Source organism: Phalacrocorax aristotelis, chromosome 3, assembly GCF_949628215.1.
Source record: "Phalacrocorax aristotelis chromosome 3, bGulAri2.1, whole genome shotgun sequence".
NCBI classification, from domain to species: Eukaryota; Metazoa; Chordata; class Aves; order Suliformes; family Phalacrocoracidae; genus Phalacrocorax; species Phalacrocorax aristotelis.
In genome coordinates, this window is record NC_134278.1 from 126,377,483 (window position 1) to 126,390,555 (window position 13,073).

The 13,073-nt window shown below is 42.4% G+C and overlaps 1 protein-coding gene across 6 annotated transcripts in view; it reads right to left on the reverse strand.

The window, feature by feature from the left end:
• The window catches only part of DISC1 (DISC1 scaffold protein), a 216,067-nt gene that overhangs the window by 119,032 nt on the left and 83,962 nt on the right, over positions 1–13,073 (reverse strand). For all 6 annotated transcript variants that reach the window (XM_075089495.1, XM_075089494.1, XM_075089491.1 and 3 more), the window contains exons 8-9: positions 9,225–9,279; positions 4,615–4,717 (exon numbers count right to left, since the gene is read on the reverse strand). In XM_075089495.1, coding sequence (XP_074945596.1) covers positions 4,615–4,717; positions 9,225–9,279 — 158 coding nt within the window. The remainder of the gene's footprint in view (positions 1–4,614; positions 4,718–9,224; positions 9,280–13,073) is intronic.

Here is a 13,073-nt window from a genome sequence, read left to right on the forward strand (position 1 = left end):
CAGTTGCAGGGAATGACAAAGGAAGAAACAGGAAGAGCCAGCAGATCAACAACTGGCTCTGAGCCTGGTATCACCAGCAGAATTGTGGGTTTTTTGATCATGGGTTGGTCTACGTGTCACCAGGCCTGCTGGCGACAGACGGGGTACACCTGTCTCAAAGAGAGAAAAGGATCTTTGCATAGGAGTTAGCAGTGCTCATTGAAAAGAGCTTTAAACTAGATTTGAAGGGGGAAAGGGATAAAACCAGATTTGCTAGAGATAAGCCTGTGGGCAGCATGCCAACATTCAAGGGATGGTGTGCCAGCGACGTCCTTTGGTCTGCCATCTCAGTGGAGGCAGGGGATCAAGATCTGTGCAGCAGCAAAGATACAATGGTTATTGATGTGTTAGAAACCACAGAAACGCCCAAGAGTAGTCACATAGGAGTTAGGGCTTCTCCCACCAAAAAGGCGGTGGGAAGAGTAGCCCAACCGAAGTGCACCTACACCAATGCCTGCAGCATGGGCAACAAAGAGGAGGAGCTGGAAGCCATTGTACAGCAGGAAAACTATGATATAGTTGCCACCATGGAAACATGGTGGGATGACTCGTACAACTGGAGTGCTGTAATGGATGGCTGTGAACTCCTCAGAAGGGATGGGCAAGGCAGGAGAGGTGAATGGGGTAGCCCTGTATGTTAGGCAGTGTTTGGATTGCCTAGAGCTTAATGGTGAAGATGTGAGGGTTGACTGTTTATGGGTAAGAATCGGGGGGAAGGCCAACAAGGCAGATATCATGGTGGAAGTCTGTTATAGACCACCCAACCAGGATGAGGAGGCAGATGGAAGAAGCATCACAGTTACTAGCCCTTGTTCTCATGGGGTACTTCAATCTACCACATCTGCTGAAAATACAATACAGTGGAGAGGAAACAGTCTAGGTTAGCGAAGCATGTGGAAGATAACTTCCTGACACAGCTGGTGAGTGAGCCAACCAGGGAAGGTGCCTCACTGGATGTGTTGTTTGTGAACAGAGAAGGACAGTTGGAGGCTGTCTTGGGCATACCGATCATGAAATTATAGAGTTTTTGATTCTTGGAGAAGGAGCAGGGTCAGAAGAACTCTTACCTTGGACTTCTGGAAGGCAGACTTTGGCTTGTTTAGGAGACTGGTTGACAGAGTCCCTTAGGAGGCAGCCCTGAAGGCCAAAGGAGTCCAAGAAGGCTGGACAGCCTTCATGATGGAAGTCTTAAAAGTCACAGGAGCACGCTGCCCCCATGTGCTGAAACACAAGATGGCAGGGAAGACCACCAGACTGGTTGAACAGAGAGGTTTGGCTGGAACTCAGGGAGATGGGGGAAGGAGAGTTTATGACCTTTGGAAGAAGGGGCAGGCAACTCAGGAGGACTACAAAGATGTCATGAGGTTATGCAGGGAGAAAATTAGAAGGGCCAAAGCCCAGGTAGAACTTAACCTGGCTACTGCTGTAAAACACAATTTAAAAAAAAAGTTTCTGTAAATACATTAGCAACAAAAGGAGGGCTAAGCAGAATCTCCATCCTTTCTTGGATGCAGTGGGAAACAGTCAAAGGATCAGGAAAAGGCTGAGGTACTTAATGCCTTCTTTGCTTCAGTCTTTAATTGTAAGGCCAGTTGTTGTCCGGGTACCCAGCCCCTGAGCTAGAAGAGAGGGATCAGAATGAGGTCCCCAAAAGGAAATGGTAGTGACCTGCTACACCACTTAGACACACGCAAGTCATTTATCAGCACTCCAGCTAACTGGGGAGGTCCCAGTTGACTGGAGGTTAGCAAATGTGATGCCCATCTACGAGAAGGGCCAGAAGGAGGATCTGGGGAACTACGGGCCTGTCAGCCTGACCTTGGTGCCTGGGGGAAGGTTATGGAGCAGATCACCCTGAGTGCCATCACACGGCACACACAGGATAACCAAGTGATCAGGCCCAGCTGGCATGGGTTTAGGAAAGGCAGGTCCTGATCTCCTCCTATGACTAGGTGATCTGCTTAGTGGGCAAGGGAAAGGCTGTGGATGTTGTCTACCTAGACTTTAGTAAAGCCTTTGACACCATTTCCTACAGCATCCTCCTGGAAAAACTGGCTGCTCATGGCTTGAAAAGGGTTCTCTTTGCCGGGTAAAAACTGGATGGATGGTCAGGGCCAGAGAGCTGTGGTGAATGGAGTTAAATCCAGTTGGTGGCCAGTCAGAAGTGGTGTTTCCCCAGGGCTCAGTGCTGGGGCTGGTTCTTCTTTAACGTCTTTATCAATGATCTGGACAAGGGGATCAAGTGCACCCTCAGTAAGTTTGCAGATGACACCAAGTTGGGCGGGAGTGTTGATCCGCTTGAGGGCAGGAAGGCTCTGCAGAGGGACCTGGACAGGCTGAATCGATGGGCCAAGGCCAACTGTATGAGGTTCAACATGGCTAAGTGCCAGGTCCTGCCCTTGGGTCACACCAACCCCAGGCAGCGCTCCAGGCCTGGGGCAGAGGGGCTGGAAAGTGCCCGGCAGAGAAGGCCCTGGGGGTGCTGGCTGACAGCCGGCTGGGCATGAGCCAGCAGTGCCCAGGTGGCCAAGGAGGCCACCAGCCCCTGGGCTTGTGTCAGCCCTGGTGTGGCCAGCAGGAGCTGGGCAGGGATGGGGCCCCTGTGCTCAGCCCTGGGGAGGCCCCACCTCGAATGCTGGGCTCAGGTTTGGGCCCCTCGGGACAAGAAGGCCCTTGAGGGGCTGGAGCGTGTCCAGAGAAGGGCAGCGGGGCTGGGGCAGGGTCTGGAGCACAAGTGTGCTGGGGGGTGGCTGAGGGAGCTGGGGGGGTTTAGCCTGGAGAAGAGGAGGCTGAGGGAAGACCTTGTCGTTCTCTGCAGCTGCCTGAGAGGGGCTGGAGAGAGGTGGGGGTCAGTTCTCCCAAGTAACAAGCAATAGAACAAGAGGAAATGGCCTCAAGTTGCACCAGGGGAGGTTTGGGTTGGATACCAGGAAAAATGTCTTCACTGAAAGAGTGGTCAGGCATTGGCACAGGCTGCCCAGGGAAGTGGTTGAGTCTCCATCCCTGGGGGTATTTAGAAGACATATAGTTGTGGTGCTTACGGCAATGGTTTAGTGGTGGACTTCGCAGTACTAGGTTAACTGTTGGACTTGATCTTAAAGATCTTCTCCTACCTAAATGATTCTACGATTCTTAAAAAGCGTAGAAAGGCAACCATTGTTGTAGTACTGTGAAAACAGTTTATAGAAACATCAGCATTAAACTGTCTTTTAAATCCATTCCTGAAACAAGCAACCTCTTTTAAGAGCTAACAAGCATAAAATAGTGTTATATTTTGGAAATAGTCCTCAAGTTGTCATTTACTCTCTGAAAGTGTCAGGCTGAGGTACATCTTTTCTGGCTAACTGCTTCCTACTGGCAGCACGACGCAGCTGCACATCCAGTTTATGGGCTATTTTCTTTTCATGGAAGTCGTAAAATGGGTGAGGAAAACTTTGACCCTGTTTCTGAAAGCAAGCACATTACCTACATTCAAAGACCCCATGAGCAGAGAGGGTGATTGCTCAGCTTACGTCTTGCAGGTGGACAGCTAAATAAGGAGGGTTCCATTTTGTTAAGTTATGAGAAGGAAGGAAATGGAGCATGCTCAGCACCAATACAAGATCTGGTTCTTAATTGCCTTTAGGATTTTGCTCAAGCCTGATGTTATCCACTTCTGGCAAACAATCCATGTGGCACTGCACAAGGTTTCCTTTTTAAATAATTTGTGTGTGACAGTACTAGAGTCTTGTATCTAATTGAGAAGGTGAATCGCTAACAGATAGCTACAGCACGTCACCTTGAGATGTATTAAAAACCCTCTAGCCTTTCCTTACTTGGTGTAACACTGGAAAATTCCTTGTATCCAAGTCTACGTTTCCTCCTATTCAGCTTCCTCTCCGAGGCAGGTGTGCAGCAGAGACACCTTCCTACACATCTGCGGACAATTTGCTGGATTAGAAAACACACCTCTTCAAACTGAAGAAAAAAACATGCTTTGCCTTTTTTCCTTAGTGAACAGTGCAGTAATCCCAAGTAAGTGGCATGTAAAGCTGTTATGTATCAGACTCTGTAATCACATTTCGATGTTTTATTGGTTGTAAATAACATGCACGAGTGCTCCAAGGACCAAATTGCTCTTTTGATGCCAACATTAGTTGTTTAATGATCTGAACAGCAGAAGCTGCCAATTATTGTATTCCATTTTAAAGTGTCACTTAAAGCCACGCTTGTAATTATTATACCTTTGTTGTAAATTTATGCTCTTCGCTAGAGAGCTCTAGGCACATAACTTGTAAAGTCCGGGAACAGCTACTGATAATTATTGATCAATTTCATCTGTGGAAAAATATCACGTTCTTTGCACGTTTACTGCCTACTACACAGCATCCGCTTCGCCAGTAATTCCCAACAGTGGAGAGGAATCTGAACTACCTTACACTGGGCATGATGCAGCCTGGTTCTGCCAGACTTGCCATGACATCAAGGGATCTACACAAGTGCACATCAACAACTTCTCCTCAGTAATGAAGCGGTCAACAACTGCTCTACCACACCACTCATCAATGTTAGTCCTTCCCATCACTTAAAACTTACCTGAAACAGCCAGCATTTTGGCTTCAAGTAGAGCTGGTAGTTGAGTCTCAATATCATTCACTTTCCTCCTCAAAGTACTGCAGAGTTTCTGACTCGTGCAAACCTAGATTGAGGCAGACAGCCATGATATACAATTCATTCATGTAAAAGTATAAGGCAAATTAAATGGGGCTTCAAACGCTCTTGGTTTACAAACACGACATAACACCCTACAGCAAGGTAAAGAAGTTTAATAAAAAGTGATTTCGTTACAGAAATACCCAACATGAATCAAAATTTCCAGGCTTTGCTCCACATTCTGTTGTAAAAATAGGGAACAGTATTAGCATGAGTTACCTGCAGGAGAGAGGACATGTTTCACTACTAGATATGGAGGCTACACGTAGAAAGAAGGCCATCTTATGAACTCTACATTTTCAGCATTAACAGTGATGCCTGGAGTGGAGCATAAATAAGTCGATGTCTGGAGTTTAAGATGCCGTAACACAGAACGTACAGCAACTTTTATACTAAATACACTGTGCTGCACACCTTAACTGAAAAAAAGGCAAAGCAGCTATCATTAATCGCTCTGCACAAGCAATAAATAAGGCTACACGAGGTCAATACTGTACTTTGTTTCACAACTGGGAGACACAGCTGCCTGGGATTCAGGTTTCTGACTTTCCCTCTCACTCTTTATTATCTTTTTAATGAGAAGTTCCTTCTGCAGTGAATCAGGACTGGTATTAAAAACATGAAGACAGACAGGAGAGAAAAAGAAAGGAAGTTCAACCGTTTCTGTACTTGACATTTAAGTGTACGTTACCGCATCAGAAGGACCTTGCACAGCATACACAATTCATACAACTCCCACATATTCAAAAATACTGGCTCTTACTCCATATTGCATCATTTGTGAAAGAAAGCAAAATGAACAGACAGAAAAATCCCCCATCAAGCCAAGGCAAAACCCTGTGTCTGAAGGCAGACATCACACACTTGCTTAAAATTCTAGCTGACACTAGACAAAACATTGCATTCATCAGAACCAAGGGTAAAGCAATAGTCAAGAGAGGCACAGGCCAGTTGTGAAGAGATGAGATGTGAAATGAAATCTCCAGAGGAAAGTTTCCCTGCCCTCCTTGACTAACACCCACCCACCCCCCCCCCAAAAAAAACCAAAACAAAACCAAAGCAAGCGAATATACCATGCTTAACCACAGAAGCACAGCTATCACTTAACTTTTTAGCAGCAAAAGCCTTACAGCTCTAATGGCTTATCTGTTTGTACAAATGAAGTATAATAATTTAGATATGACACTAACTGTAAATCCTTTTAAATGGATAATACCCTCTTGCTTTAGCTCAGAGCATCTGTTAACCATAAATGGGTCATATTTTTTTCTTTAGTCAACTGAACTATCCTCCAAGCAGTAACTGTTACTATCTAAAGACTTCAGAGCCTTCCTATTAATTTGAAAAACACATATATGTCATCACTTCTGCACCTACTATAATTTTTCAATTCCCAGATAGTTCACTTTGTTTCAGTATGCCCTAAGTGACTTGCCTACTAATTCAGCTAAAATGTTTTAAAAAACCCAGACCTGTCAGAGGTGACTAAATGTGCCCAAAGAACCCAAAGGCCATTTCTGTCTCATCTCCAAAATAAATCTGAAAGTTTTTAATGACTTCTTTCTAAGCAGCACTCTCTCTTTAGGGGTACTGAATGGCTCAATGAATTGGAATTAGACGGGGAATCTTTCATCTCCAAGAAAACTGCATGAATACATCCCATGCTGGTAGTAACTTAAAGTCATTACCACTAGACAGCTGTTTGGCAATTATGTAAAATAAGCTGGGAGGTTTAATCAGTTTCTAGCGAACACTGTCCACTTTGTAAGCACTACTGTCAGAACGAAGCTGGCTGGCACTCCTTATTAACAGACCAAATGCAGGGACCAGGGGCTGAAAGGCAGTTCCTCTAACTCAGATGACTCTTCTGGAACATGAGATAAGTACGTTACCAAGCCTCTGCTTGTCTCTACGTCACATGTATTCTGTAGATAAATGAACAACATTAATCTTCAGAGCTATCATACAGCATAGTTTGACAAAACTAAATGAGTGGCTGGGAGAGGCAAAACAATATAACGACCTCTAAACTACTAGCACTGCTTCTGTGTTACATCAGTTCTACTCTACAAGCACCAATTCTTTTGTTTTTTTCTGATCATTTTACCATAGTAACAGCTACCATTATTCATTACAGTAGCTTATTGAGCCACTAAGGAAAGGTTATTTCTTAGCTAACGAAGATAATGAACATTCACAAAGCCAGCATCCTTCTTTACTCCCAAGGAACGCGCCACCCTCCCCTACCCAGCCCGACCGCAAGCGCATATGCCTGTCGTCCCAGCAATGCCTCTTCCCTGTGCTTGCTGACCAGCTCTGCTGCAGCCCACGGAGCACCGAGCTTCAAGACTAAAAAAAACTCCCTTTCAGTTACGGGGAAGTTCTTTACAGCCAAATACTACTGTAGCTATTTTTAAATCCTCTCCAGTGGTTTGTGGGGGTTTTTTTGCAGACTTTCAAAAAGAGAAAAGGCTCTTGTTTAGGAATATACCTTACAAATCTGTGTTCAGATACAAACGCTACTCAAAAAAGCAGTCTCTCAAACCAGTAGCATGCTGGTTAGCAAAGGTATGTGGAATCAAGATGAAAAGCAGCAAAATATCAAAAGCAAATTTGCCCATTGTCATCCTCTTCCATTCTTCCTGCTTATGATGTTAATCTAAAGCAGCAGAAAGAGGGACAAGGACACAGACTAAAGCACTGAAATTTACTCTTCCTCCAACCACCTCAGGAGAAAAAGTAAGTTCTGAGCAGCCTTCACATTCCTTTACAACAGTACCTTGGAAAAATCTCTTTACACTGCGTGAAGAAAAGGGCAGTCCACCTGGACCCCCCATACAGCACAGGCTTGCCATTAGCAAAAGCACATATTGATTTCTGAAGGAAGAAGGTGGGTAAGGGAGATTGTTCCCTTCATTAACAGGCAAATCTTAGCTTTTGCAGCCTCAGCTGAAAACACCACAGATGAGAGGGAAAAGGCCATATAAATACTAATGGCACAGGGGGAAAGAAAAGACCTTTGACAAAGAGTGTTTTCCTCATACAATGAAAAGGTTTAAAAGACCAGCTCTACTCAGTTTGAGAAGCAAATAACAGGATGAGATTATCTAAATAAATGAATAAATAGGAGGAGTCTTATTACTTGCTTCCTATTTATTTTCTCTAATACATAAAAAGCCATCAATGTAGGAATGAAATAAAATTAAAATAATATTTTATGTATTGACTATTTAAAGAAACAAACAGGCTGTGAAATTCGCAGGCTTCTTAATTGTTACCCAATATTTCAGCTTTTAGTGAAGAAGTCTCTAGATACTATGGTTATAAAATAAAACTCCAAGAGGCACACATTTTCAGGGGAGAAGGCAAAATCTGTAACTTATGTTTTAGCTTGCAGACACTTTGAAACAATACATGGCTCTGAGGTGCTGAATGTTTCATGCATTTTAGTAGATGAGCTGTAGGTCAGCTGCAATCTTTTGATACTTTATTCATAGTCTTTTAAAATATAATCGTCTATACTAATTTTTCCAAAGATGTGTGCATAAGCAAGGAATAGAGGCAAATGAGCCCAAAATAAAGTAGGAGAAGAGGGAGAGGTTTAAGATGCAGTCTTTAAACTTATTTTATAACAGTACATGCTAAAAGTGTAGGTCAAGATGATTAGGAAGAACAGATCATAAAGGATAAAATTTTCACTAACTTTGGTGAGTGCTATTAGAGAAATAAACTTATTTCAGAGTATAAATTAATTACTGATCAAAACTCAAATATTTTCCATTCCCTGTTCCATATAGACCTGTATCAATCAGTTGAAAAAAAAAAAAATGGACCTTTTTTCTAGAGCACTCCTGGAGCAAAGATGCTTTGTGGCTCACTGAGCCATTCTGAAATAAAAAGAAAACTTTAGTGATCTCTTTATTGGAAGGAGGCCATGAGAAATAAAATTAAAGGAAAGTGCTAACGTCTCTGGTTAGAAACAAAACGTATGCGAAATATGACACACCACTTTATTTTTGAAGGGGGATGAGAATTAGATTGCTCATTTATTGTTAGTGAAAGGGCAGGGAAAAGAGGCACTTCATTTATGGTCTTCCTTCACACCAACAAAACCAGTTAGCTACTAAAGTAAGAGGCTCTGTATTAAGAGTGAAAACATTCAGCTGTGACCAGAATTCTCTTTCATTTCATAAAGCTAAGGAGTCTGTTCCTAAATGGAGACCAGTCAGAAGACTGATCACTAGTAGACATAAGCCAAGAAACAATAGATTACTCCATCTGCTTCCTTAAACATAATCTCTGTGGCCTGTCCAAATATAAGTTGGGTTTGTGGGGTTTTTTTAAGTGTATGTTTAAAAATATTTACATGCAAAATCTGTTTAGCAGAAAACACCACAAAACCAACTTTCTAAAATGCAGACAATTTATTAAAATGCAAGCTATCATCCACTTCTCTAAATATTCTGAAGAACTGAAAACTGACATATACTTACTTTGGCAGTAGTTTCTTTAATGGCCATGCTGAACGATTGTTCTTTTTCCTGAAGGCTAGAAGGGATTAAAATAAAATAAAATAAGGTTGACCTTCTGTGCTCATCACGGTCTGCTACACAAGACATTTTCATATGGAAGCATGTAGGCTTTAAGGTGACTCATGCTAACAAAAAGAGCCAATACCAAGATAAAATCTGTGTATTTGGTTTCAGTGTTGCTAGTGAGTAACCAACATTTCTTCCACCCAATTTCTACCCACTTAATCCTGTTTGTTTGCAAAACTGTTCATACACTAGCTTTACAGCTCTTAATTAATGAGTTCATATACATTTTACTTACCATCTGAAACATAATTACGATTATTTGTGTAACCATATCTTAGACCTTCCCAGCAGTGTCCAGGGCTGGTGCTCTGCTAGGCTACCATCCAAACACCTAACACACAGAATCTGCAGTTAACTATCCTCCTATAACCCAGTTTCCAACTCTGCCAGGAAAGGTTCGACTGCAGTCACTTGTTCTCACAGTAATTTTATATGAACTAGCACTACTCAAGTTTGTTTAGTTCAATAAAAACCTACAAAGTATCTGTACCAAACTGATTCAACAGTGAGTAAATCTGAGGCATTGTCCATGCTTATATGAACAAATTCAAGTTTTTATTCTACATATAAAAACATGTAGGTTTACTACTTTGGTATTACCCAACCTGACAAAAACCTGTGCCTTTGGTACTTGTAAATAAATTCACAAGTTGCACTTTTAACATAAAGTTCAAAAACTCAGGTCTAATCAATCATTAGGAGTTAGTATAGGGATTATTTTTGCAACTTTAATACTTCTCTCCCCCCTACTTCGCAGGTGTACACTTTCATGCAGCGTTCCATTACTTTTTCACAAGCTATTTTCTTTTCCATAAGAAAATAGCTTCAATTCAGTGTACGAGGCAGTCAGCACTCCCCACCAGCATCATTTCAATGCTTCCTTTTAGCTGTGTTGTAAAAATTGTACTCCTTTCACAACCTTTCACCGATGCTCTTCCCAACTAAAGAACTACTAATTTATTTCTGAGCTTTTCTTTACTGTTCAGCACTGAAGTATCCAAACATTTCAGAAACGTCACTGGATTTATTTCAACAGTAGTCTCACAAGATAACGCAGCATTGTATTCATTTTACAGGTGGAAGAAACCATTCACTGTTATTCAGAAAGCACGTAAAGACCGAGGCCCGTTTTGACACGCACACGGTCCCTGCTGCCTACCTCTATGCACTTGAGTTTTCTTTTGAGAACTTGCCCCTTCGTATTTTCCAGGCACAGTGCTTACTGTGTCCCGTTTCAAGAGTCAGCATTTATTTACATCTGAACCCCAAAGCACACGAAGCTGGACTTGGACTCTGTTACTGACCACCTACAGAAAGGCTGGCTGGACCATCTCGCCCAGCTGCACAGAGGCATGAAACGGCCTCAGATGCCGAATTCAGCTGTCCAGTGTATCATTTAATCGTATTGATAAGGCAGCTATTTCCATTCCTTTCCCTAACGGCCTGCTTCGTTGGAGCACGCTGCTTTTCAATCTACCGGCCAGCAAGGCCGATCACCTCATTACCACCACAGCACAGATGAGGCAGATCCCTCCAGCTCCAGATGAGGCAGTCCCCTCACAAACGGCTCGTGACAGCGTAAGTCAATGCCTGTGTAAGGCAACAAACAAAAATACAGCTGGCTAGCTACATAAAAGAGGTTTAACAACATTTCCCACATCGCAGTCTCCAATCTCTCCCTTTTCTACAGCAGTATATGGGCAAAACACAAAATATTACATGTGTAATGATGCCATTATCAGCTTCCTGCCTGCCTCTGGGCATGCCAGAGGGAACAAAATATCTAGCCATTTCTTTTCTCAGGCTCTGGAGTTCCCAGTGACTTTCAGCATCTCCCACAATCAGCATCTGAGCTGGTCATGTTATGTAAAAAAGAGCTAGGCTTTGTGTACAGATGTCAACGGGGAACAGCAAGGCTGCAGTGTGTAATTGAATGAATAATGGGTGACTGACCCAATTGTTCTGAAACTGCCTTATAAAATTCAACTCTAAAGACCAGAGCCATAATAAAATGTAAAGTGCAGTTATAGCCAGAAGAACAACAGTATAAAAATGGCACCTCTATTTAATAAGCCTCTTCCATGTGCCTTTCCTCCTACCTGTTTACTTTCTTCACAGAAAGGTGTCCCCCCCCCACAGGTTCATACAACTTTTCACTCCTCTGCACAACTCACACAGCTAACAGGAAGAAAGACCAATTTTTAATTTCTTTCTAAACTATACAACCAAAGCAACATTACAAACTAAGACCCAGTTGTAGAGCTCGTACTGCTAAGAAGGATGCACAAGCCCAAGTGGACTTTCAGGCCCAGGTCCCAAGTGGGGAAAAATACTCTCTTTATACCCAGTTTATTTTTTACAATCATCCCTCAAGTCACTGAAAAATAAATAATGAATTGCACACTGACATTTCAATGACAGCAGAACTACAGTTATAAGACCATTTTGCGGAATTTAAGATAACTTTATATTAATCTGACACAGATCAATAAAGAATATCATTAGTAAATCATCACTGACTCAAGCTAGAGATAGCCACATTAACCACAGGCTTGAATCTAAAGAATTCTTTTGCTACAGTCGCAGCATCATGCCGACTCTTACAAGTGTATTTGTATTATTTATGGTATGAATTTCACAGTAGTATCCTGTTTCAAGCCCTTGTTAGCCTTCAGAGCAATACCATAGGAATCCTTCGTCCTTTTTAGAGATTAGTCCATCATACAATTCACATGCAGCAATCAAAACTGTACGAACCAGCCATAGTTACTAACTATGAACAGCTTTTAACTAATTTTATTCCTGGGTTGTTCTCTTCTACCACAAAACTCTATCCCAGAGAAGCCCCTCACAAGCTTTCCAATTAACTGACAAACTAATGACCCGCAAGAGAAACCAGGCAGCCAATACAGATTCACTCTACTGACAAAGGGCTTTAACAGCCATGATCTGTTACATGCGACCTGAACCAGAAATAATATTTTCTTTTATCACCACCCTGGAGCATCATATTTCATTTTAACAGGGCTATTCTGTCTGCTTAAAAGTTGCTTTACTTATTACTATATTACTCACTTATTACCAGGCAAAGTGGTTTTAAAAAAAGCTCCTTGGAATAGCACTAAATACTTGCCTGGGAAGACGTCCATAGTTTTGACTCATTGCTATTCTTCCCTGGCAGAACAGCTAATCAAGATTTTGACTGCTTGTCCTCACCGTCTCTGCAATCTATTATAAGGACCATTTAGAAGTTACTTCTCAAATTCAATATAAGCTAACTCCATCACAGAGAAAGCAAAGTTCTTGACCCAGCTGATGGAAGGACTGGAATAAGACAGGAATTCAATTAACGCAAATTTAACCGACTAAACGCAGGAAAAGACGGGGCTTTAACACTTGCAGAACTGACAGCAATCTATACATCACGTGTAATTTCTTCATTCGCACAGATAGCCATGTAGGCCCATCATTTAAATGGCTTGCAATGGATTCATACATAGTGGGATCCATAATGAGGAGAGAAGAATAAGAATGTAGACTGCTACATCCTAGAGTCTCATTGTATACACTCTAGATCAGAACAGGAAAGCAGGAGCTGAGGAATTACCCTTTCTGGATGATGAATGAAGTAATACTTTGGCAAAACACAGGCTTCAGCTGGAGGGCTGCAGGAGGATGTGGGAATGCTGCATATTCAGGAGCTGAAGCTGACTTGGCACGTAATAATAGGCTACAGGAAAAATT